Source organism: Pleurodeles waltl, chromosome 1_1 (genome assembly GCF_031143425.1).
Source record: "Pleurodeles waltl isolate 20211129_DDA chromosome 1_1, aPleWal1.hap1.20221129, whole genome shotgun sequence".
Lineage (NCBI taxonomy): Eukaryota > Metazoa > Chordata > Amphibia > Caudata > Salamandridae > Pleurodeles > Pleurodeles waltl.
In genome coordinates this window covers 463,487,389-463,515,025 of record NC_090436.1, presented here as the reverse complement: position 1 = coordinate 463,515,025, position 27,637 = coordinate 463,487,389, and the positions used below count along the sequence as shown (strand labels likewise).

At 43.3% G+C, this 27,637-nt stretch overlaps 1 protein-coding gene across 1 annotated transcript in view; it reads left to right on the top strand.

Moving 5' to 3' along the window:
* Positions 1-27,637, top strand: part of EDIL3 (EGF like repeats and discoidin domains 3) — a 1,526,861-nt gene that overhangs the window by 672,121 nt on the left and 827,103 nt on the right. Inside the window, exon 5 of the mRNA XM_069224820.1 lies at positions 21,566-21,694. Coding sequence (XP_069080921.1) covers positions 21,566-21,694 — 129 coding nt within the window. The remainder of the gene's footprint in view (positions 1-21,565; positions 21,695-27,637) is intronic.

Sequence of the window (27,637 nt, the reverse complement as noted above, 5' to 3'; positions counted from 1 at the left end):
TAGAGCTACGTGCTCAAGTTAAGTTTACTCATGTTGGTGCGTGTGGATCGTTCCCTGTGGACAAGACATTACCTCCTCTATTGCACAGCATGTGCAAGTTGTGAGGGTTGGCAGGTAGGGGCCATAAAAATGAAAGCGCTTGTTCTGTTGCTAGTACTGTTGCCTTTGGAACGTGACTTGATTTCTACAGAGTCAGGAATTATATTAGACAAAGCAGTATTTGTGTTGTTGGTACCTTACTGATAGGCTCTTCTTTGGGACTTTGACTTGGAGTTAAGCGCTATCCACATCAGCAGCCCTCACCTCCTAACTGCACACTTCTGTGAAATCAAGGAAACATCCTTTCCATGTGCTCATGGAGGGCAGAGGCACTCAGAGAAACAAGAGGGAGGAAGGGGTTAAGGATAGGTGTATGGTGGGAGGGTGACACAGTGAAACAAGCACAACCCCCTTTGAAAAGAAGCCCACGCATTGGCAGGGGCTACAAAGAGAAACCCAAATGAAGCCCAAGTCCGACAATCTCGAAAATGCTTTAAAATAAGGATATGGAATGTATAGCACAAATGATATAAAACAAAATACACATGTTACGGGTAGCATATCCTCCTCCACTGGAAAGTTCACACATGTGTGCAGGAGGGGACATAATGCCCACGAGTAGCCACGCACACGCAGAGGTGCTGTGTGAATCCATCTAAAATACAAGCGTTTGCTATGCGTCTCACATTTGTTCGACTTACAGCTATCAGCGTTGTAAAGTCCTAACCGGATTTTTCTTGCCACATAAATTGGAAATGAAAAGTAATACAGTTTTACATAAGCGTGCTGATTTAAAGCGCCACAGCATGAGCGTGAAGGAGCATACAAAACGAAACAGAAGTTTGCTCTCAGTCAAACATATAGGCAGGTATGTAATTATCCGTGTAACAGGGTCGATGTCATGCAAAGCTCTCAACAACTGCCCAGCAAGATCGCACTGTGTAGGGGAAAAAGAAGAATAAGAAGTCTAGAAGCCACGTGGAAAACATGGAGCCTGGTATGTTTTCACTAGTTTACCGGTGCTCTCGAGGAGGGCTATGCACTGGAAAAGGCATGACGTAAGCATGCCTTTCACAAATGAAATCAAGCGAATTTTAAAAGGCAAGCCCACGAATGAACAAAACTGATGGGTGTGCAGTGGGCATGGTTAAAAGACCACAGAGAGATTACAACAGGCTAGAGAGCTTGCGTGCTCGACCCTAAAAAAAATAGAAAGTAACAAAATGTACCATGTCTTGTAATAAAAGTAAAGAAATTACCATGACCACCGTTTAAGTGGAGCAGTAAGACAAAACAACAAGCATTCTCTTGCTTCCCTCTCTCTGTCTTATCACACTCTGATCGCTTTCACTCTAACTTTCCTCCCTCCTTCTTTCTCTCTGTCTCTCATTCTGTCTCTCGTGAAGCCTCCTTGTGCTTGCTGCAGTTAACCTCAAGGGTCTGGGGAAAATGACATAGGTACCAGGTGCGGCCCTGGGCTTTTAAAACCGGCATCCTTGAGCTCCAGCCACAGGTTGTTCGGCCCTTGGAGTTCAGTCTTTCATCCATCCTAGGTCAATAAACTGATTACCAGAACATTGGATAATAGTAACATCTGATATTTGCATTTGTTTGAAGTGCACCAAAAATGGTATGAAGTGCATGAACAAGGTGTATGAAGTTCTATATACAATACATCTTATTATATTTATGTTATAAACTAATGAGCATCCTTATCTCTCGAGGAGTGGTTTTAGTATATCTGAGCCAGTCTGGAAAGGTGGTTTAATTATCTGAATCTAATGTAATGGGTTTTGTGGCGGCAAGGGGTAAATTGTGGATCTTTTAAGTGTTGTTACATTGTGGAATATAATTGATGAAGACTTCCCCAGTAATGAAATATTCAGCTAGTAATCTTTTTCAGCCACTCTACCAAACTGATCATCGTGCCACATACATAATAAAGAGCTGCATTTTCTCCTGCTGCTTCCTGCAGTGTTTACATGTCTGTGTAAAGCTATAGCCTACTTACTTACACACGCCTTGCTTCTGAGTTTACATTGTAAGATGGCTATCGACATATTATAATAAATTCCCTGAGTAACAAACACAATTTCATCAGAATATCACATACATCTATCGCTCAAAGTCATCATGCAGTGGGGCGTTTGACATAACATTATTTCACACACCAATCTAAGTATGTTCATCATTAACTCACTTTTTGTACAGACACTTTAGAATGGAAAATGAAATGGAGATTTCCGAAACAAAGGATTTTTCTGTCACAGCAAAAAAGCAGTTTGTTGTAATCTTAGCAGCTTTTCACAGACTCGGTTTTTAACTTAAATGTAGGAAACGCCACCAAGATTTGACTCATTAAATGCACTTTCTCAGCCAGACCGTTTTTGCAAAACTGATGATAAAAGCCATAGCCTGAATGAGTAGTGAATGTATTTACTTAGCCCAGTGTGCTGCAAATCCCCTTGAATGGTAACTGGCAAACCTCGTGTTCTGCCTTCATAGTTCTTGAGTCAACCAGCGATCCCGCACCATCAGCCCTAATGAGGATGAAACAGATGTCTGCAGTCTGCCTGGCCGACCTCACAGTTTCAGACTCTGCCAAATGCAGTGCTAATGCACCAAAAATGCCGTATTTTAGACCTTTTTGAAGGCTTTGATTTGAATTGTGCAGTGTGATTTAACTGTTAAGTGTTTCTTAAGCATGCTTTCAGTTCATGGTGCTGCCTTTGAAATGTTACTTGTGTATTTTAGATGTTTTCTATAGAAGTGCATCAGGGCAATTCACAAATTTAACTATTTGCATAGATGTGTTTAACGATGAGCACACTTCAATTGGTAAATTATATCAAGTGAAAGATTATTCAGATTCGGTGTTCGTAAAGATACAACTCAGGTATGGAAATATTTGGGTAGTCGTGGATTAAATCGAGTTCATCCAGGTAGAGTTCTTAGTGGACTGTAAATAACTCTGTTAGACATGTCAGCCTTAGGGGGGTCTTCCCCCAAATCTTTTGACTGCTTGACTCTAATTTTGTGAGTTTGTTTTTGGTCGCCTCAGGACTCCTACACTTTACCATTATTAAGCAGTGCTAAAGTGCTTTTGGTGTCTACTTAAAACATGGTTTGTTTGGCAAATACCCGATTGGCATTTTACTTTACATATAAGTCCCTAGTAAAGCGCACTATCTGTGCCCAGGGCCTGTAAATTGAATGCGACTAGCGGGTCTGCACAACTGATTGTGCCACCCTCTTAAGTAGCCCTTTAAACATGTCTCAGGCATGCCATTGCAAAGCTGCATGTGTGCGCAGTTTAAACTGCCATGTTGACTTGGCTTTTAGATCCCATTGTCAAGCCTTAAACTCTCCTTTTATTGCATGTAGGCCACCCCTAAGATAGGCCCTAGGCAGGCCATAGGGCAGAGTGCTGTGTAAATAGAAGGTGGGACATGTGCCCTGCAGTTTTGCATGTCCCGGTCATGAAACTCCCAAATTAGTTTTTCAGTACTGTGAGGCCTTCCCCTGTCATAGGATAACATTGAGTATTCCTTAGTACATTTAATAAGCAGTAATTTCTGATTGAGGGGAGGTATTTCGGTCATGTGTAGTACCTATGGAATTGTAATGATAAATCATTTTTAACAGTAAAGTCGGATTTATTGCTACAACTTTGAAAATGTCACTTTTAGAAAGTTAGCAAGTTCCTGCTCTTGGCCCTGTGTGCCTGCAGTCTTTCTCTGACCACTTGTCTGGGGTGGGTGACAGCTGGGCTTTGTGTATTTCCTCTAGACTGCACACTCACAATAGGACCTTAGGTGTGACTTGATGGGCAATCCTGACAGGATGGGAGGGCAGAGCTGCTCACAGCTTCACACTCACACGTGAATAGGCTGCGTCCGATCCCCACACAAAGGGTTACATACCCCCTTGAAGTGAGTCTGGAGCCAGGGCAGAAAGGGAAAACCTCTGTGCACTTAAAATACTTCTTTGGAGTCTCCCCCACTTCAAAGGCACTGCTGGGTATAAGAACTGGATTTCAGACCATCACACTTCAGTACATTTATAGAACTGTGGATACCCTGCCAGGAAGGACGGCTGCTGTGCTGCTAGAAGATCGGCCACTCTGCTGCACTGCATTCTTCTAGACTCCTGCTCTAGTGTGGTGACCTGCTGCCCCCCTTACCTGGGTGAGGACTGGACCTGCATCTCTCCAACCCAGTACCTAGAATGACTCCAAGGGTCAGTCGACTGCTCTCATAATCTGAACTCTCAGGGACATAAAAGACTTCCAATCAACCCAACTGGAATCTCCCATCTGTGAGCCTGACGTGCCAAGTTGTGCCACCCCTGTCCTGGGCTCTTGGAGGTAGATCTTAAGGTGCTGCTCCAGCACTACCAGATCATCTCTTCCATTGAATGGATAACACCAGCTCATTGCTTTCAGAACCAGAACTGCGGCGTTTCCTTTGGGGCAAAGCTCCTGCTTCTCTGTTGATGACAGCCTCACTAATGACACAGAACTCCACATTGCAGACACTGTACTTATCCGAATCAGCGCATCTCCTTGATGATGACACGGTTGGCTCCTGCACCTGAACTCCATCACATCTTGGCTCCGACACATCCTCACCACTGTGTGGGAAGTTCGATACCTGGGGAATATTAACACTCCTCCTCCACCAGAGCAACGCTCCTGCACTAGGATTTAAGATACGTTGGTTCAGTAGACAAACTGGGTCCCTGTAGCCAGCCTGCGCTCCATCGCAGTCAGCCTGAACATTTGAGTTTGTCCCGGTCCGGCGTGACCTGATAACATCAGTTGATGCTTTTTGCTTCTAAGTTCTATTCTACAGTTTACTTTTTAAAAATTCATAACTCTTGTTCTACTTATTGCATTTTTGCCATTTTGGTCTTGTTTTATTTTTCTTACAAGGTGTGGTATCTTTTTATGTGGTGTTTTCACTGATTGAAGTGTTGCAAAAATACTTTACACATTGCCCCTTAAGTTAAGCCTGACGGCTCTGTGCCAAGCTACCAGAGGGTAGGCACAAGTTAATTTAGGATGTGTCTGCAATTTACCCTGACTAGGATTATGGTTCCTGGTTGCTCATTGTGCATACCTCTGACAACCAGAAACCCAATTTCTAACAAACTCACTGACAATCATCCTGCATTATTCTCATTTCATCGTATGGTCTGTCTTCAGTTGTAGACTTCTGTAACAAGTACATTATTTACATGTTTTTTTAAGAATAGAAGACGTTGAAAATGCTACATTCAAATAGTACCTTCTTTTGAGGAGATGTGGGATGAATGGTTTGTGATTGTAAATTGGATCATGTCCTTGCAGTTTGTAGGGAACTGTTTTCTTCAAGCCTCCTTGTCCTTCCAAATTAAATTTGGTGTAATGTGCACAATGTGAGTTAGGAAGACATTCTCAATTCACAATGTCCCTTTGGTACATTGCCACTTGTGGTTATGAATTGCAGATCTTGTGACCTTACACCCATTAGTATATGAGATCTTAGATAGTAATTGTCAAATGGGCTCATTTTACTTGACCTCTCAGTGATTTCTGCCAATAATTCATGATATTGACTGCAAAGAATGAGCAATGTCAAATATGTGACCAGACGCTTGTGGAGTATTTCTAGCAGGCAAACTCATTATTCATTTATGAATTTATGCGCTCTCTGGTGAAACACACTGTTGAAATCTGGGAGCTCCTTGTTGATTTAAAACTAGATGTTGTATCAATCAATCAAACAAATTTCTACTCACCTGGTAGGGTCTCAAGGCGCTGGGGGGGGGGGGTTACTGCTCGAAAAGCCAAGTTTTTAGGTGCTTTCTGAATGTTAGGAGGTCCTGGGTCTTGCGTAGGTTGGTGGGGAGGGAGTTCCAGGTTTTGGTGGCAAGGAGGGAGAAGGATCTGCCCGCCAGAGGTGGTGCGTGGTTGCGGGGGACTGTAGCGAGGTCGGTGGAGTAGAGCTGTCGAGTTGGTTTGTGGAAGTTGATTTGTTCATTGAGGTAGGCTGGTCCGGTGTCGTGGAGGTCTTTGTGAGCGTGGACAAGGATTTTGAAAATTATTCTTTTGTTGATGGGCAGCCAGTGTAGGGATCTGAGGTGGGCGGAGATGTGTTTCTGGCGAGGGAGGTTGAGGATGAGACGTGAGGCTGCGTTCTGGATTCACTGGAGTTTTCTCTGAAGCTTGGCTGTGGTCCCTGCATAGAGGGTGTTGCCGTAGTCCAGTCTGCTGCTTATGAGGGCGTGGGTGACTGTTCTTGTTTCTAAAGGAATCCATTTGAAAGTCTTGCGTAGCATGCGAAAGGTGTTGAAGCAGGAGGATGATATGGCGTTGATTTGCTGAGTCATGGAGAGAGATGAGTCCAGTATGATGCCAAGATTGCATGCGTGGGTGGTGGGTGTTGGGGGTGGTCCCAGGGTGGTGGGCTACCAAGAGTCGTTCCATGCTGTCTTGTTGGGACTGACGATGATGATCCCTGTTTTTTCTGAGTTCAATTTGAGGTGGCTTGCTGTCATCCAGTTAGCGATGGCCAGGAGTCCGGCGTGTAGGTTATTCTTGGTGGTAGATGGGTTCCTCATGAGGGCGATGATGAGCTGGGTGTTGTCAGCGTATGAAATGATGGTGAGGCCATGGGGGCGGATGATATTGGCTAGAGGAGCCATGTAGATATTGAAAAGGGTGGGGCTTAAGGAGGATCCTTAGGGACCCCATAGATGGTCTTGGTGGCTGTAGACTGGAAAGGAGGGAGGCAAACTCTTTGGGCTCTTTCAGAGAGGAAGGAGGTGAGCCAGTCCAGGGCTTTGTGGCGAATTCCAGCGTCGAAGAGGCGTGTGCAGAGGGTTCAGTGGCATATGGTATCAAAAGCTGCAGAGAGGTCTAGGAGGATGAGGGCGATGGTTTCGCCATTGTGTAATCTGGTCCTGATGTCGTCTGTACAGGCGATGAGGGTGGTCTCAGTGCTGTGGTTTTTGTGGAATCCAAACTGGGAGACGTCCAGTATGTTGTTGTCTTCTAGGAAGCGAGACAGTTTCATGTTTACTATCTTCTCCATGACCTTTGCGGGGAAGGGTAGAAGAGAGATGGGTCGGTAGTTTGTGAGGTCTTCAGGTTCTGCCATGGGTTTTTTGAGAAGAGCGTTGACTCAAATGGGCTTTAGAGCCCTCCATAGCACGGAGTCAGCCCTCCTTACAGTGACGGAGTCAGCCCGGCAACTTTTGGACCAAGGGGCTTATGTAGCCGTTATTTTACTTGATCTTAGCGCAGCTTTTGATACGGTGGACCACAACCTTCTCTGCTGCAGGCTCTCTGAATTAGGGATAGGAGGTTTAGCATTGTCCTGGCTGTCTGCTTTTGTTAAAGGAAGATCTTTTCAAGTTCTGGATCGTGCCTTTTTCTCTGATATTTTTCCATTGACCTGTGGAGTCCCTCAGGGCTCCTCCCTGAGTCCAACTCTTTTCAATGTTTATTTATCCCCGCTGGCTAAAGTGATTGTTCCCTATAATTTGTCCTTGGTCACCTATGCCGACGATACTCAGCTTGTGGTATCACTATCTAGTTCTGGGGATTCATCCGCGGCCAACCTTTCTTGCTGTATGGAAGATATTGGAGAATGGATGATCCAATCTAAGCTTAAATTTAATGATGGAAAGTCAGAAGTTATTGTACTAGGCAATGGTTCCCCAGCCTCCCCCCTCTCACTGCACTCTGAGGCTTTCAACAATCTTCCTCCTCCCAAGGCTCAGGTAAAAAGCCTTGGCTTTTGGCTGGATTCCCGATTGACTATGGATTTTCAAGCAAAAAAAATCTCCTCTACATGTTTTGGTATTTTAAGAGTCCTTAGGAAGATTTTTAACCTTCTTCCCTCTACGGCCAGAAGAATCCTCGTTCAAACTCTGATCCTCTCCCGCCTGGACTATGGGAACTCTCTTTTTCTCAGTTCCCCGGCTTATGTGATAAAGAAGCTGCAGACAGTTCAGAATGCAGCGGCCAGGCTTCTCATTAATCTTCCTAGACATTTATCCGCAAAGCCGGCTCTTTCAACACTTCACTGGCTCCCCATCAAGCAGCGTACCCATTTTAAAGCCCTGTGCATTGTTCACAGAGCCCTTCAGGATAAGGGTCCGATGTTCTTCAGAAAACGGATCCATCTCTATGCCCCCTCTCGAAGTTTGAGGTCTTCCTCTTTCCGACATGTCAGCATCTTGCGGTCTAAGAGAGCCTGGGGAGCCAATTCCTTTTCCACCAAGGCCGCCCGCCTTTGGAATGATCTTCCCTCTGAGCTTCGTCACGAACCCTCAGAGCAGCTTTTTAGTAAAAAACTCAAGACTATCCTTTTCTGTAGGTAACTTTCTGGATTCTCCTGTTGCTGGCATTAGTCATGTTACGTTAGCGCTGGGATGCCTTAGGGTAACTACGCGCTTTATAAATCCTTAAAACTAAAACTAAACTAAACTTCGGCATGTTTCCAAATATCTGGGAAGGTTGCGGTCTCGAAGGAACTGTTGATGACGCCCCGGAACTGGGGAGCGATGATTTGGCTGGCCTTGTGGAAGATGTGGTGGGGGCAAGGGTCTGTTGGGGAGCCTGAGTGGATGGAGCTCATGGTTTTGCCGATTTCTTTGTCGTTTGTGGGGGTCCAGGTGTTCAGTAGGTTGGTGCGGCAGGGTGTTGTGTTGATTGTGTCGGTGATGGTGGGTGCTGACGATGTGAAGCTGTCGTGTATGTCTGCGATCTTGCGGTGGAAGTAGTTGGAGAGGGAGTTGCAGAGGTCTTGGTGAGTATGGGTTTGGTGAGTTCTTTGATGATGGGAAAAAGTTCCTTGCTGTTGTGTGTGTTGTTGTCTATGCGTTCTTTGTAGAAGGACCGTTTGGTGGTCTGGATGAGTTGGTGGTGTTTGCGCATGGCTGATTTAAAGGCGGGGAAGATGCTCATTGAGGGTTCTTGGCGCCAGGCTTTCTAAATTTTTCGGCATTCTCGTTTGGAACACTGAAGTTCTGTGGTGAACTAGGGGTCGGTCTTGATGGTGCGGGTGTTGTTGTTTATTTTGAAAGGGGCGAGGGAGTCTATGCAAGTTTCTAGCCATCGTGTGAGGTTGAGGGCGGCGGCGTTGGGGCTGTTGGTACTGGGAGGTGGAGCTTGTGCGAGGTTGGAGATCAGGTGTTCTTTGGAGATCTTGTTCCAGTTGCGGTAGGGGGTAGGATGTTGTTGGTGGTGGGTTTCAGGAAAGAGAAATGGACGCAGTGGTGGTCAGTCCAGTGGAGTTCGGTGGTGTGAGTGAAGGCGTTGTGGCTGCTGGAGGTAAAGATGGCGTTTAGCGTGTGTCCGGCTGAGTGGGTGAGTGAGGTGACCAGTTGCTTGAGGCCGAGGTTTGCGGGGTTGTCCAGCAGGGCCGTGGAGTTGCAGTCGTGGGTGCTTTCCAGGTGAAAGTTAAGGTCACCAGGGAGTATGTAGTCTGTGGAGGTGAGGGCGTGGGAGCTGATAGTGTCGGCGATGGTGTCACAGAATGGGGGCCGGGGTCCTGGTAGTCTGTAGATGAGGGTTCCTCTTAGGGTGGTGTTGGCGTTGATGTGTACCTGAAAGTGTAGGTGTTCTGCATTGTCTAGGGTGTCGTTGGTGTTGGTGGAAATCGTGATGGATACAGAATTGTGGACTATGGATAATTATGAGTTTATTCTAGGTATAGCCTGTCCAGAAGACTTTAAAAGAGTGCACCTTCCCCACCCTTCACATAGGGGAGGAGGTTTATCAATAATTTGTTTGACAATCACCTGAATCTACAAAAAGTTTCCATTATGGGCTTTTCATATGGCGGAAGTCCTTGGCTTCTCTTTTTAAATAACGAGCTCTCATAAATTAACAGGCATTATTTGCTACCACCTCCAGCCATAGCAACAGGTCTAGTTGAGCAACTGATTGACTTTATCACCCCACTACTTCTCTCATTCCAACTTTTTACTATTAGGTTATTTTACAGTTTGAGTGGACACGCTGGCCTGATTTAGTTTCAGTGGGTGGGTTACTCCGTCACAACAGTGATGGATATCCCGTCCACTGAAATATAAATCCCATTATTTCCTATCATTTCCCGAAATCTAAATCAGGCCTTCATGTAGCATTCATTTTCACATACGCAATTACTATACAGTAACTTGAGATCATTCTTTGAGTAGAAAATTTGCAATATTAATAGCAGCTCAGAACACATAATTAACACCTGCTTAATCCCTGACTTCATTTCCAGTGATCCATCTGATTTAAAGGCTGGCTGTTCATGAAGAATATTGAGAGCCCATCCTGCAACTCACTAATTTGGGGCAGGTAGGCGTAGATAGTTTTAAAAAGAGAACTCTGGCCATTTCTTCTGGCTCAGCACTCTATTTGATTCCCACTAAACTCTGGCCTAAGTAATGAAGTCTTTAGCAAACCCATTATGCTGAATTTACAGTCCTATCTCTGTCCACATCAGTATATGGGGTCACACGAATAGAAAAATGTAATGGTCATCCCATTACTAAAGACACCTACAGCAGATTTGTCAGTCCTTAGTACTTTTATACCAATATCTCATTCATCTTTTCCAGATAATCCTGGAACAAACATGTTAAAAGGATTATTTCAGACTATCTGGAGAAAACTCTGCTGCTTGACCCAGCTCTGTCAGGATTTGGACCTTTACACAGCTCTGAATCTGCCCTACTATTGACCTTAGACAATTTTCATATGACAGCTGACAGGGTAATTTTGTGGCCCTGGTCCTATTGGATCTGTCAGCCGCCTTCGATTTGGTCTACTGTGAGTCTATTGATTTGGAGACTGGCAAAAATTTCAGCTTGGAGGTGGTGTAGATCAGAGCTATAAGATAGCTCACAAGCAATACATTTATCTCCTTTCCATTCACATTTCAGGGCCATCAGGCGTGGGGTACCTCAGGGCTCATCCACGAACCCCACACTGTTTAACATCAGGCCATTGGCTCAAATGGTTCATAGTTGAAGAATCCTATTTATGAACTAGGCACATAACACACAACTCATCTCATTGGATCTTTCCCTTCCCGGATCATTAAAAGCATTTCACACCTGCATGAACAGCCTTACTAACTGGCTTACTTGGAATTCATTAAAATTCAATGGGGACAAAAAAAAAAAAAAAACATCTAAATAGGGCTCTACTTACACATTATCTGTTGCAACAATGTCCAGACTGCTGCCCATGCAGGAGAGAAACAGGAGGACTCTAACCTATTAGCAATCACTGAAGGTATTCATGTTTACAAACCAAACTACAAACTAGCATGTGAAATCATTTATCCTCTTATTGAGCCATATATTTCACACAGTGCCTCTTAGGACAATAGACTTTTTAATAGCTCCTTGCCCTTTCAAGGCTTAGACCTCCTGAAATATTGCAGACAAGTCTTGAAGAAAAAATGAATAAGAAGAGATCTCAGTTATGATGGAAATCCATACATTTGATCCGAAAGCTTCGAAAAGTCTGCATATCCCAAAAATCTACAATTAGTCTATCAATGGGGATCCAACTTTGCTACCCTTCTACTTACTTTTTATAGGAATGTTGCACTGTCTAAGGAGGATCTAAAATTCTGGAAGGGTTCTCTTAATTCATGAAACTTTGTACCACTTCCTCTTGATAGGAGGAAAGGTGTGTATCACCCTTGCTATCCTTGAAGAAAACATGCGGATCCTCCTTGACAAAATCATTGAGACATTGGAAAAATAACAACCGTATGATTGGTGCCTGCTGTGGCTTCGCTGGAGCTGCAAAGTACCAGTGCAAGCTGAGCCTCAGAGGCACAACTCTCAGCTTAAAAGGTTCTAGGGAGAGCATCAAAGCTATGACTCAGATTATGGGAGGGGTCTTGGCACACTTACTTCTCTGAAATATCTGGATATAAACATAAACCAAGTTAACCCCTTCTCTGCCAGGCCTTTTCCCCCTCCTGTGCCAGGCCTTTTTTTGCCTATTTGGAATAGTTCTCGCTTAGGCCCTCATAACTTTTTGTCCACATAAGCTACCGACACCAAATTTGCCTCCTTTTTTTCCAACATCCTAGGGATTCTAGAGGTACCCAGACTTTGTGTGTTTTTCAAAACAATGGGAACAGGGGGCTGCAGAAGAAGGCTTGTGTTTTTTTCCCTGAAAATGGCATCAACAAAGGGTTTGTGGTGCTAAAATCACCAGCTTCCTAGCTTTCAGGAACAGGCAGACTTGAATCAGAAAACCCAATTTTTCAACACAGTTTTGGCATTTTACTGGGACATACCCCATTTTAATGATTTTTTTGTGCCTTTTAGCCTCCTTCCAGTCAGTGACAGAAATAGGCGTGAAACCAATGCTGGATCCCAAAACCTAAACATTTCTGAAAAGTAGACACAATTCTGAATTCAGCAATGGGTAATTTGGGTAGATCCTACAAGGGTTTCCTACAGAAAATAACAACTGAAATAAAATGTTGAAATTGAGGTTAAAAAAACAGCAGTTGTTCTCCACGTTTTACTCTGTAGCTTTTTTCTGCAATGTCAGATTTTTGAAAGCAATATATTGTTATGTCTGCTGGACTCTTCTGGTTGCGGGGATATATAGGGCTTGTACGTTCATCAACAACCCTAGGTACCCAGAGCCAATAAATGAGCTGCACCCTGCAGTGGGTTTTCATTCTATACCGGGTATACAGCAATTCATTTGCTGAAATATAAAGAGTGAAAAATAGCTATCAAGAAAACCTTTGTGTTTCCAAAATGGGCACAAGATAAGGTGTTGAGGAGCAGTGGTTATTTGCACATCTCTGCATTCCGGGGTGCGCATACTAGCATGGGAAATACAGGGCATTTCTCAAATAGAAGTCTTTTTTACACACTCTCTTATATTTGGAAGGAAAAAATGTAGAGAAAGACAAGGGACAATAACACTTGTTTTGCTATTCTATGTTCCCCCAAGTCTCCCGACAAAAATAATACCTCACTTTTGTGGGTAGGCCTAGCGCCCGCGACAGGAAATGCCACAAAACACAACGTGGGCACATCACATTTTTCGACAGAAAACAGAGGTGTTTTTTACTAAGTGCCTACCTGTGGATTTTGGCCTCTACCTCAGCTGGCACCTAGGGAAACCTACCAAACCTGTGCATTTTTTAAAACTAGAGACCTAGGGGAATCCAGGATGGGGTGACATCTGGGGCTCTCACCAGGTTCTTTTACCCAGAATCCTTTGCAAACCTCAGAATTTGGCTAAAAAAACACTTTTTCCTCCCATTTCGATGACAGAAAGTTCTGGAAACTGAGAGGAGCCACAAATTTCCTTCCACCCAGCGTTCCCCCAATTCTCCCGATAAAAATGATACCTCACTTGTGTGGGTGGGCCTGCAACAGAAAAAGGCCACCAACTTGTAGAGATTATGGGGATAGCACAGCAAGTTGATAAGCACATATTCTTATTTTATACATCTTTAGGCTTACTCTGCTTTGGGGACACACACAAGTGAGGTGTCATTTTACTTGGGAGACTGAGGGGAACGCTGGAGAATAGGAATGTTGTGCTGGAGCGGTGATCGTACGGAGAAAAGTCAGGAAAATATGCTTTTTTAAACAAATTTTGAGGTTTGCAGAGGAGTCTGGGTAAGAACATGTTGGGGGATCCATGCAAGCCACACCTCCCTGGACTCCTTGGGGTGTCTAGTTTTAAAAAATGTATGGGTTTGGTAGGTTTCCCTAGATGAAGGACCAAAAACGTAGGTGCCCCCCTCCAAACACAGGTAGTTTTGTAATATATCATTTTGATGTGTCCACATACGTCTGTGATGTGCCAAACACTAAAACTGTGAAAAGAAACACACTTAGGTTACGTGAAAAAGACCCCTCACCTACCAACCAAGTTGGTGGGATGCTTCATCATTGGGGTCCCACCTGAGACACCTAGCGTGTCACAAGTGTGCTGCGACGCCGGATTACAGTGGAGCAGGTTTTTTTATTTTTACCACACATACTGGTTGGATTTTGCACAAGGGTGAGTGATGGTTCAGTAGATCAAATTTTATTAACAAGAGATTTCACAAAAGTGAAATGCACTGTTAAAAACTGAAAGGCCAAAAAACTGAACCAATGACTCACAGCTCGTGAGCTGTAAAGCCACGCAAGGCACCAACCGCTTTACAGTCCATTCACACACCTTTCATACATGACATGCACAAGACCATTCACGCCGCCAGCCACGGGCCCAGCACATCACAACACTTGCATCGACAGACAGCGCCACTCAAGGGCCCATCACTTTCATACACCCACATGCCTGATACAGCAATAACACCAGCTGATGAGTTTGTGGAATGGCGTTTGGCTGGCACCGCCAGCCAAGCGCCACCCCAAGTACACCGCCAGCCAAGCGCCACCCCAAGCACACCGCCAGCCAAGCACCACCCCACCCATACCGCCAGCCAAGCGCCACCCCACCCAGACTGCCAGCCAAGCGCCACCCCACGCACACCGCCAGCCAAGTGCCACCCCACGCACACTGCCAGCCAAGCGCCACCCCAAGCACACCGCCAGCCAAGCGCCACCCTAAGCACACCGCCAGCAAAGCGCCACCCCACCCATACCGCCAGCCAAGCGCCACCCCACACACACCTCCAGCCAAGTGCCACCCCAAGCACACCCCCAGCCAAGTGCCACCCCACCCATACCGCCAGCCAAGCGCAACCCCACCCAGACTGCCAGCCAAGCGCCACCCCACGCACACCGCCAGCCAAGTGCCACCCCACGCACACTGCCAGCCAAGCGCCACCCCAAGCACACCGCCAGCCAAGCGCCACCCTAAGCACACCGCCAGCAAAGCGCCACCCCACCCATACCGCCAGCCAAGCGCCACCCCACACACACCTCCAGCCAAGTGCCACCCCACACACACCTCCAGCCAAGTGCCACCCCAAGCACACCCCCAGCCAAGTGCCACCCCATTGACACCGCCAGCCAAGCGCCACCCCATTGACACCGCCAGCCAAGCGCCACCCCACGTACACCGCCATCACTTTTGTTTTGTTTATAAACAACAAATAAACCACTAACTAATTATAAAATAAGTACAAAACGTCCAACACAAAAGCTCTAATTAAATACATGATAGTAATGCCAACTGTGAAACTGAACATATGAAAATATAAAATAGGCAGTTTACGCTCAGGGTATTTCCCAAAACTTTTTCTTGGTGTGGTAACTTCTAAAACAGCCGGGCACACACAGCCCAGGATTTGAAGGGCAATCGGGGCAGTACACCCGGCTCTCCCTCCGGATTGCTCTCCGGGCACATACTCTACATTTCTTTGTGGGCAAGTCTTTTGTGGGAGTGGGAGGAATGTGATCTGGAAAGTGCTAATCTTTCAATCTAGCCACATCCTCCACCACTTCTACTCTAGGAACTCTTGCCTGTTCCACCACAATAAGGCTCTCTATCACTGACTCCTGAAATTTAACAAATGTCATCCTTGACTCGGGTGAACAATCCTTGAACACAATAAAAGCATTAAAAGTTGCCAAATGAAATAAATGTAGGGCCAACTTTTTATACCACACGTAAGACTTACGAAGAGCAGTGTAAGGTTCCAACCTCTGATCTACTCTATCAACACCACCCATTTGCCTATTGTAGTCCAAAATGCACGCAGGTTTGCGCACTTCCGCAACCTGACCCCAAACAGTCACAGGGGAAGTACTCTCATCATGGATGGTAGATAGCATGTACACATCCGTCCTGTCTGAAAATTTCAGAGCTAGCAGCTCATTATTCCGCAAGGCCCTGCACTGTCCCCTCAAGTTTTTTTTACAGACAAGCTCCCTTGGATAGCCTTTCCGGTTAGAACGGATTGTGCCACAAGCAACAGTGTCCACTCTAAACAACTCCTTGAACAACTGCACTCCAGTGTAGAAATTATCTACGTACAAATGGTGATCTTTGGTAAACAGTCGTCTACCAAGTTCCCACACAATTTGTTTGCTACAACTAGGAGGGTCAATACTGGAACCCCTACCAGTGTAGACCTGGAAATTATATACATATCCTGTAGCGCTTTCTGACAGCATATACAATTTAATCCCATACCGTGCCCTCTTACTAGGAATGTAGTACTGCTTAAAAACTAAACTCCCCTTGAAGCACCAAAGACTCATCCACACTTATCTCTTTGCCTGGAACATAGACCTCTGAAAACCGATCTACAAAATGATCAAGGACAGGCCTAATCTTAAAAAGACGGTCACAATCAGGGTGTTCTCGTGGCAAGGCTAAAGCATTGTCTACAAAATGCAGCATATAAAGAAGAAGCAAATAGCGATTACGTGTCATAGTTGCAGGAAATATAGCCGTTGCCATCAAGGGACTAGTAGACCAATAGGAAGCCAGTGACGGCTTCCTCATCAACCCCATCAAAAAAGTCTATCCCTGGGAACATTTGGTTCCCAGGGATAGACCACATTCCCCCTCATCCAAGAGGAGATAATAGAGAACTAATATTGCGCCAAAGGTAGGCAGCTTGGATCTGCCGCCTACGAGCAGTTGAGCTGGGCCACAACACTGATCATGAATTCCACTACTTCTTATAACAATGTGCCCTTTTCCCATTTCTCCCGTAGTTCAAATCACATGTTTAGGTTTGGTTTTGCAGTGATTATGTGAACATAGCACAACATTTGGTATTCTGTTGTTATCATGATAGGAACATTTAATATTGCTGCTTTTTGTAACTTTGCTTAAACTAGCAACACGACCTATCAATGGGGTTATAGCGATCATAAACTCCATGAAAATCATTTGCTTCCCCGACCATTATTTCATATATGTTATCAATGGTTTCTACTACCACTCACAATATCCCACATTAAGCCACTAACAAATCAATGAAGTGGGATTAATTGAGATTTAAGTGAATTACCAATTTGTTTGGTATCTACCTATTCTTCTATTGTGGATGTCAATATTTGTTATCAATAACTTTATTCGTTTTCCAAAAATACTGTTGCATATGATTCACGATTTGTAAAGATTTGTGTGTGACCAGCGCATTTCAAATGCTTACTAAGGAAATGTAATAACAGGCCTTTATCTTTAACTTATCGGATTCAAAAAAGTATATTGACCATCTATATAAGTATGTTAATATGTTATTGCCCCCTTCCCCACCTCGCTGTCCTCTCTACTTTCATCTTGTGACACTCACTCCTTCCTGGACAAAACAGGGACATTTGTTCGAGTACTTTTAGTTCTAGTACTTCCAAGATGGCCGCTACTTTCTAGTCCATCTTCCATCTCTATACCTGCGGTTCCCGGATTTACGGGTTCTAATGATTACTAACCAGACAAGTTCCACAATGGGGATGACGGCGACACTCGTTACCTGGGGCCGGCGTGGTGCTGCCGGATTTCTCTTGGCATGTCTGACCATTCACCGTAATAATGGTCACGGACATTATCCCTTCGATACTTTGAACTAATTTCGGGGAAAAGACATCTTTTTTGCCCGTCCTTCTGCCGATACCTGAGGTGCAAGTACTTTTTGAATCTCCTGATGTTTCATCTTATCTATTGTTTGACAACTATTATGTCGTGGTAATCACATTTGCTTGGCTAACAGGCACATTACGAGCAAAATACTTTTCAAGGTTTTATTTATTAGGACTTATTACTTTTTCATGGTTTTTATATTATTAAGTACATATGGCCCTTATCATTTCTACCTTCTTTTTTCCCCCTTTTTTTCCCTATTAGGCACATTATTAACATTTTCTAAGAACATTCCAATTATGACCACCGGACATTATATAGGTATGCTCGTTTTTTCTTAGATTTGCCATCACATAATTTTTTTAGCACTATTTTGACTTTCACACTGAGTAAGATGCCACTTTCCCCAGCATTTCACACTTTTTCTTTCATTTCACCTAGGTTTCGACTGATTTCTTATGTCTTGGTTTCGTATCTACTTCCATGCCAGTTCTCTGTACTACACTATACTCTCTGCATATTAGATAATTTCAATATACTCTTTGGCCTACTGTCATAAACAAATTCACATATATTTGTCTGCGCACTTTTATGTCTTGTCTTATGAAGTTGTTCTGTTTGTATTATGTATTAAGGTGATGTTGGTGTACTTTGTATTATTGTTTTCCTTTTACAATTTTTTGTATTATTTGTCTCGTATTATTGTTTCATGTCACGTTACAGCCCTGAAGAAGCCCTATGTTGAAGGGTGAAATGCGTTGGCTTTCATTATAATGCTGTAACAGGATCTTTGTGAAAAAAATTATTTGAAATTGGAAAGAAATAAAAAGAAGATTTGTTTCATCTTCATCCATAGGAAAATTGGACTTTCTTTATATTCTATCTAAATAATTGCTAATTGAGTAGTGCACCGCTATTATAGTTTTCATTATCAGGGTTCTTCTTACCCATTAAGCTTCTTCTGCAGCAGGAGCTTTGGTTGAGTTGCACACTATTGATATCACAATTAACCACTTTTTTCCTCCTTTGTGGACAGTTGGGACCCTATAGGGATTGGTGCGTTCCTTATAAGCCTGCTGCATTCCCCTTTGTTTGTACAGTATTGTGCAGAATGTGTCACACTTATTGGCAAATCGAAAAATAAGTAGTTTTTTCAGTACTCATCCACTCATTTACCAAATGTTGTTGTGGAGTTTGACATCTAATTTCCATCTGCTCAGTTTACAAATATTTTTTCTATAAGGAGGTTTAACTTACTCTTGTACTACTTCTGACTTAATATTCAATAAAAAAAATAAGATATAAATACTCTTAACTTATTACTGGCACACTCCTCGACTTCAGGTGTAAGCCAGGAGAACTAAACGAGTAATTTACATTTCTTTGTGAAGCTGGCCCTATTATTTGGAGAACATGTGCCAAAAAGAGCCAAGCATTTTCAATGCAATAGGGCTCGCATTTGCTCGAGTTGGAGCTATTTACGTTGTAAGCTTTTAACCAAATTTTTCTTGCCACACAAATTAAAAGAAAAAACACACAGCGCGATCGCGCTATGTAAAATGCAGCTGCTGGGAAAATTAACAGAAAAAGTAGTCCAGAAATCAGGCTCAAAACGCCGAGCGTCATATGTTTCTAGAAGTTTACCGGTGCTGTGTATGCAGGCTAAACACCAGAAAAGGCATGACGTATGCATGCCTTTCGCAAATGAAAGCAAGCAGATTTTAAAGAGCAAGCCCAGGAACCAATGAAAGAGACTGACGTGACCTGGGCGTGGTTTGAAACCCAAAGAGAGATTACTTTGTGGACGGAGCGCATTGCGCTCGCCCATAATAACCAGACTTGAAAACATCTGCATCACATCGCTACTAATTGCGAGTGACACCTATCAGTTGATTACATTTAAGACTAGACTTTGTAAAAGCGGTGCTCTGGCTGCTCCTCCAGTTGTGGTTTTGTGTGTGACAGACAAACTTGGCTAATTCTTTGAGGCAGGAACCTTTATTGAATTTATGTCATAGTTGGCGAGTGTCTGAAGCTAAAGCTAGTGGTGTTATAGTGCAAAACAAAATTCTGTTGGTTATGACTTGACATTAACAACTCGTTAATTCTATAAGTCATTCCTGCTAAATGTTCTGACTCTCTAGGAGCATGCATCTTGCCTGCTCAAATATCTTTGTTTCTGATATGTTACTGCTTAAAACATTATGGACCTATGCACAAAGATTGGTGTATGAGTAGGTGTGACTTGCTCTTGTAGGATACTCGGCATGTTCATGAATTCCAAAAGTAAACCAGCAGTACTTCTAGCTTATCCTTGTATTAAGCAGCACTACAACAGTATGTTTAAGCAAAATATGTGTGAAACCTGTCCTGTGCATTTTGTGTTATGTGGCTGGCCCGCCCAGATCAATCTCGAGAATTAGTTTTGAATCCCACCAATGCAAAGTCCTCATATTTAATTGTAGTCTGGAGATAACAAAGGAGGGATGTGGTCTGCATCAGCTCTTCATTCTCTATGTGGTCTGGGCATCAGAAGAGGTGGCAATTAGTGACAGAAGTACACATGAGTCTCCATGATTAAACCTTGTTAGCCCTGAATGATTTAGCCATATAAGATGAAACATATGACTCTAAATGAAGAAACACTAGGTTAAATGAATATATATTTATGATTCCAATGTAATCAGAGGTCATTTCATTGATAAGTGATTATATTGTCCAAACTTTTTTTTCTGATGTTTGTTTTATGGTAGATTCAGCATATATTTATTCTAATGCATTTTGCACTTTGTTTGACATTTTTTTTGCTACATCTGCATGTTGTTTTTCGACTTTGTTACAGATAGTCAATGCGTTTCACCACATTGTGGCTGGACAGCCGTGACTTTTTCAGAGCTGAAATGTGTAATAAGGTCAACTATTTGGATTTACTGAACAATTTAGTAATTTGTTAACTAGCGTGAGCACGCGTGGAAGATCAACCAATTCTGCAGACTTGTGAGAAATTTGAAAAAAGAAAGTTGTGACCACATTTTGTCATTTGAAAAGAACACGCATTTTGCCTCTAAATAATATTGGGCCAAATGTATTAAGCTCCCGGTTTGCATTTCTTAAATAGCAAATTTTAAGAAATTGCTGTTTAAGAAATCCAAAATGGGATGTATGAAATTTGCGAATCGATAATAGTGATTTCTTAAAATTCACAATCGCTATTATCAAATCGCAGTTAGGGAATGGGACTCCTTTCATCCCTATGGGCCAGTGGGCCCATAGGTGCGAATGGTTTTGCATTTCCCAATTTGCGAATTCCATTTAGGAATTCGCAAATTAGGTAATGCAAACCCCAGGGTGCTGGGGGGCCTAAGGCCCCTTCTGATGCACCCCAATTTTTTTTTTGCAGACATGTTAACCACACACATGCCCTAAGGGATGCTTGATACATGTGCTTTGGAAATCGCAAATAGGAATTCCCTGTTTGCAATTTCCTATTTGGGGTGCCATTTTAAGGAATCGCTATTTTTGTAATTCCTTAAAATTGCACAGCGAATGCCTTTCATACATCTTGAAAGGCATTTTTGCATTTGCAAACAGCCAAATTTTGCGATTTGCACCGTTTGCGAATGCAAAATTGCTTGATACACCTGGCCTATTGTTTATAATTTTCCAATAACACTACATTTGAAACTATAACATGAAAAAATCCGTAAAGTAGTTGACATGATATTGTATTTTTTAGCAGGTGAATTTATAATTTATCATAGTTATGATGGTAAGTGGAAGTAGAGGAAAAAAATGTTACTAAAAACAATTACCTTTGCCTTGGACAAGATCTGTGAAATAAAGTAAAACGAAATACAGGTTATTTTGATTCATTGGTAGCTGAAGATATCAAGTGTGAGGAGAGAAAGAAGGGCAAGTTATACAAAGAATGTTACGCTTGCAAATTTCTCTTATTTTAAAAAGTTTCAGCAAAGTTATTTTCTTGTTTTTCCTTAGGGCCCTGCATCCCTAACCCATGCCATAATGGTGGAACATGTGAAATTAGTGAAGCTTTTCGAGGGGATACGTTCATAGGATATGTTTGTAAATGTCAAGAAGGATATAATGGAATTCACTGCCAACACAGTAAGTTTGCAAACATATTTACGTTTCAGAAAGTCACATTTTACACAAAGTGAGTTATGATAATTTTACTGTCAAAGATGATGATGAAAACCTTGCTGGAAATTTAGAAACATATTACCATATTAATTTTCACTGCTCCAAGCCTGAGCAGTGTTTTTAGGGTGGGGTAATTGCTGCTGATTGGCAGCAGCAGAGTGGTGCTTACTCTAGTTTAAAGTGTGCATGTCACTTTGGCCAGTTGTTTTTCAATGACCAGCCTGAAATGCACACTTTAAACGTCTCCACCTAGCTGTTTAAGACCGGTGGAGAGCAGGCACACAGTGCCTGCAAGAGCATCAAGGCAGCCCACTTCAGCCAATCCTGGCCCTGCTCTGCAGCATGAGAGTAGCCTCGGGATTCGAAAAGAGGAGTTGGCTAAGGCTTAATGCGTGCCGTCGCACTGATGACAACAGGAGGATGATGAATCGGTAAATACATTTCTAGTATTTATTATATCCTTTTGGCCCACTGACAGCCACTATGAGAATCTTGCATTGCCTTGAGCTGCTCTTCCAGAGCTCTCAGTCACAGCCCGTTATTAACAACAATCTGTTAACAAGCCATGATTGAGAGCTTTGACATATGAGCCTAAAGGCATTGTGATTTATTACAATGCCTGTCACCTGATTTGGCTCTCGGTCCGCTCAACTTCTCTACGCTGTTGAGGGTCACTGCCCAGCACTGCGTCACAAAGGTGACGGATATTCCATCTGCCGAATTACGATCCCCATAGGATATAATGGGATCATGGGATCTTGATACGGTGGACGGGATATCTGTAACATTTGTGAGGAGTAACCCCCTCTGCCAGGATCTAAATCAGGGCCTTAGTCTTAGGGTAAAGTCTATGATTTCTGGCAGAAGTGCTAAAGTGGAGAAGAATCTATTGCTGGAATTTCAGCAAACAATTCTAGTAGAGTGAGGAAATTCCACAGGCAGATCATTCTCTGGATGTAACAACTGCCCTAAAAGTCAGATAAGCTTCCACCACAATATGACTTGAAATTGTGCATTATATCCCTCACCGTAGCCTAAAACGACAGGTTTGTTGTTATGCTTATAAGATCGTGGAGAACATCTTTTCAAGCAGTATTTTATCTATTTCAAATTATTTTCTCAATGAACTGAGAAAGATGCTGATTTAATACTGTGCATCGCCCCGTCTTCTTTTACTTTAGAAAATGGGTGGCGGATGCGTGCATGCATCGAATATTCCAAAATACATTTGGGTTGCAACAGTTTTTTACTGAGTCGTACGCTATTTCCTGTCCACCAGGTTTGAATGGCAAGACTTGAGGAGCAAGTTTATGGTGTTACATGTCTTTTATGGTTTTGGGGGAAGTACTGCAGGATGCTTAGGAAACATATTATGTATGTGTATCAGATGCGCAATGCCATTGGGCTAAAAGGTCTTTACACCCTCTCACCCCTCCACCATGTGTGTCTTAGCCCAGGTTGCAGCTTGGTGGATACCTGTAACCAGAAAAGCATGGGCCCAAGAATGAGAGAATTAATGTTTTATTTTCTCCAAATGAGACACTTTCAGCTCTAGCTGCTGCAAAGTGTCTTACCAGTGGGGAGCGAGGGTTTTTTGGCGAATAACAATAACGTAAACCACAAACTCCAAGGTGAGCGCTCTCCTTGTTCAGGGCAATGTGTCTTATGTGTCACTGCTGCTTTACGGGTAAAACAATGTTGGTCTCATATCATTGCACTGAGAGAGAATCTGCATTTGAAAGACGATCTCTGCCTTGTTGCCAACTTGAGTTATGCCCTACACACTTTCGAGCACAGCAGAAGAAAAAAAGCCTAAGTGTCTTGAAATATAATTGTTTTCATATAGTGCATTGATACTCAAAGTTAGGGTGACCAAATTTTGAAAAGGAAAAACCGGGACAGGTCAGACATAAAAGTAGGACTAAAGCCTTTATTCTCACTTTTAAGTCTGGTCTTCACAGTATATGCACGTGAGACACAAATGCACATGCAAAGGCAGCAGCAGATGTGCAGAAACCAATAAATTACTTCAATTATTTACGACTCTAGAGCTGCATGTGAAAGGAGTACACATCTTTGGCTTCTGACTCGAATGTTGACCTGACCTTTGTTCAAAAAACCGGGACATTTATTTACAATTAACGAAAAGGCTCACAGATTGACTTGACCTTTACCCCAAAAACCGGGACATTTATTTAGAATGAACAAAAGCATCTGGACACCGGGACACTCCTCTGAAAACAGTGACTGTCCGGGGAAATCCGGGATGTCTGGTCACCTTACTCAAAGTAGGCCCTCCTGACCTTTACTTGTAGACCTCTGATCAACAGCAGTTGTTTATTCGTCTCAGCACTAACAAGAAATAAACACCCATACATTTATTTCAATGTTAATTCCCTTTAAAGAAAGGAAGAAACTAGGGAATCCCGGCTGCCAAACTTTAGGAACATCTTCAGTTTTAAAGACATTTTGCAGCAAAAATGTAAAAATATGGTGGTTTCCTCAGAATTCAACAAGTATATTTAATTAACATGCAGAACCTTTGCACCTGAGTACATCAGATTATAGCAGTGCACTGAGAAGGATTATGGTAAAAGTGATTAGCTTTCAAACATGAATTTAGAATCATTATTTATTCCCCTCACCCTGACAAAAATGCCTATGGTGAACTAAAGAGGCAAGTCAGTTGTTATGCACAGTTGTTGGGTGACCTGGATTCCTACTACAAATGAACAACATTATACATTATTGAATCTAACACAAGAGAAGGTATTGTACAGTGCAGATCCTTAACTCATTTATTTCAAGGTCCTCTTATTTGTGATAATGAAGTGAAAGGAGGCACAGTAAATTAAAACAATTGCCTAGGATCACACAATTTGGTAAAGTGGGGAAGCCCAGGATCTTTGGTTTCACATTCTGCAAGTCAGCCACTAGAAATATATATGCTTGACTTCGCCTACACCCACCGCACAGCCAGATTCTCTTGCCTGACAGCCACCCTGCTGCCATTGCCTTTATTCACATCACAGATCAAATGCATTGGCCCCTGGGCAAATGTTTGCCAGTACCCATGATATAGTGCTTGATACCCATGCAAGGGATAGTATGTGCTACATAAATGCAAAAAAATGGGAGAAAGAGTTTTTCTTTTCTTTTTTTTTTCTTCAGTGGTTTTGCATATCTGCATTGATCATCGGGCAGTTTGGACATTTCTACCAACAGCATTCTGAATTTAGAGGGGTTGTGATTTTGCTTCTAAAAATTCAAAGTATTAGCTAAAAAATAAGAACATACAAAGTGAAGTTGGTGGAATTTGGGTAAGCTGGTTCTTATTTAGTTTTGGGGGTTACTGGTGGATGGCATTGTCTGATATTAGTGGGGACAGGGATTCTCTGAAGATGGTCCCATTGGTGGCAGACTCAGTCCTCAAAATAAAATGTTCCTTGCTGCCAGTGCCACACTCGCAGGAAAGTAAGTTAAGGCTGTTGGCACTGATGTTGCCTGTGAGTTGTTCAGGAGGTACCAGCGCCAGGATGCGTGAGTCGTTCAGAAGGTACCAGCGCCAGCTTGACAATGACATCATGTCACACAGTTATCTTTACAGTCCGTATACACACATGAGCAGCACAGCCTGTCACTCTACTCCTCTGCCTCCTACTTGCTCTGTAATTTAGTTTAGATAGTGTGTAGGTGTGACAAGGCTTTGAAACAAAAAAACGGAACATTTCATAATCATAGAATTAGGACTACAATTTTGTGTCAGCCAAGGGATGCAGAATGATTTAACTGATAACGCTCACCAACACAGACAATGTAGCACTAAGGGGAATTAAATGCCAAACAAATCCTGTGTGGCAACCAAATTGCTTCTACTATCAGCTGCTAAGTCTGAACTACTACATATAAAACTTGCCTTCCTCTGTTCTCAGTTGACTCTCTGAAAACAGGGAAACATGCTATTGTTGGAAATGGCCTCTCTGCATGGGCACCTCCAAACTTTTTGCCTTCCTCCTCTTCTTTTTCTGACCTCATTTTTGCTGGTTTTAGGACTCTGGAGACTTTACCACTGCTAACCAACGCTAAAGTGCATGTGCTCTCTCCCTAAAACATGGTAACATTGGCTCAAACCCAATTGGCACATTTAATTTACTTGTAAATCCCTAGTAAAGTGCACTACTTGTGCCTAGGGCCTGTAAATAAACTACTAGTGGGCCTGCAGCACTGATTGTGCCCCCCACCTAAGTAGCCCCTTAACCTTGTCTCAGGCATGCCATTGCAAGGCCTGTGTGCAGTTTCACTACCACTTCGACTTGGCATTTAAAGGTACTTGACAACCTTAAACTCCCCTTTTTCTCCATATAAGTCACCTCTAAGGTAGGCCCTCGGTAACCCCTAAGGCAGGGTGCTATGTAGGTCAAAGGCAGGGCATGTACATGTGTGTTTTATAAGTCCTGGTAGTGGAAAGCTCCTGAATTCGTTTACCACTACTGTGAGGCCTGCTCCTTTCATAGTATAGCATTAGGACTAACCTCATATAATGTTTGAGTGGTAGATTCTGATCAGAAAGGGGTAACCAGGTTTTATTTAGTATTGCCAGAATGGTAATACAAAATCCTGCTGACTGGTGAGGCTGCATTTTATATTACTATTTTAGAAATACCACTTTTAGAAAGTGAGCATTTCTCTGCACTTAAAAACCCTCTGTGCCTTACAGCCTGTCTCCAATCGATGTCTGGGCTGGGCTGGTTGACAGCTTCCTTGTACATTTCACCCAGACAACCACAAACACAGGACACTCAGTTACACCTGCAGTTATCTGCATACTGAATGGGTCTTCCTCGGCTGGAAGTGTGGAGGGCCTGACACTTACATTTCAAAGGCAGGTGGCCTTCCCTCGCACAATGGACTGGCAACCCCCCTACTGGGACCCTGGCAGACAGACCTGTACTGAAAGGGGAACTTGTGCACTTCAAAACCACTCATTGAAGTCTCCCCCGCTTCAAAAGCATTTTTGGGTATAAAGACTGGGTCTCTGACCCCACCAACTCAGACACTTCTGGACCTGAACCTGCAACCTGTCAAGAGGAACCGCCTGGCTGCCCAAAGGACTCATCTGGATTGCTTTGCTGAGGAGGACTGTTGCCCTGCTGTTGCCCTGCTGCCCTCTGACTTTGCTGAGAAGTGCTCTACAAGGGCTTGGATTGAGCTTGCCTCCTGTTTACTGAAGTCTCAGGGCCAAAAGGACTTCATCTCTTCAGGAAACTCCTTGTGCGCTGAAAATCCAGGCACAGCCTGACGGAACTGATGCACAGCTGGCTTGTGACTGAGAAATCAGTGCATAGCCGAACTGGAACGACGCAGCCCAACTTCCTCAGTGAAGATTCAATTCAGCACCTGCCTTGCGTCAGAAAATTCTATGCACAGGCCTACTGGTTCGACGACAGCCGAACTGGAACGACGCTGCCAATTCCCTGAGTGGAAAATCAATGCAGCACCTGCTGTGTGACAGAAAATTCGATGAATTGCCCCGCCTGATCAGCGCAAGGCCTGTGACTTCTTTGAGTGCACCCAGAATTTCTCCACAGTGTCCCTGAGTGTCAAAAAGATCCCCCACATTGCAATGAGGACCGAAACTGCGCGCCGAAAAACTACATAAGCCCCTTGCATCGTGGAAAGAAACAATGCATAGTTTGTGTCGCATCGGAAAATCCGACTCACACCCTATTTTTCCACGCATCTCCTCCTCTGCAGTCTCTGTGCGTGTTATTTTTTATGCAAACCAGGGACTCTGTGTAATCAAGAGACAACTGTTGATTTCTAAGATTTAAGACTCTTTTTAATCTTGAGGAAGTGATATGTCAACTTGCGCTGATTGAGTCTTTATCTTTTGACCTTATTTTAACC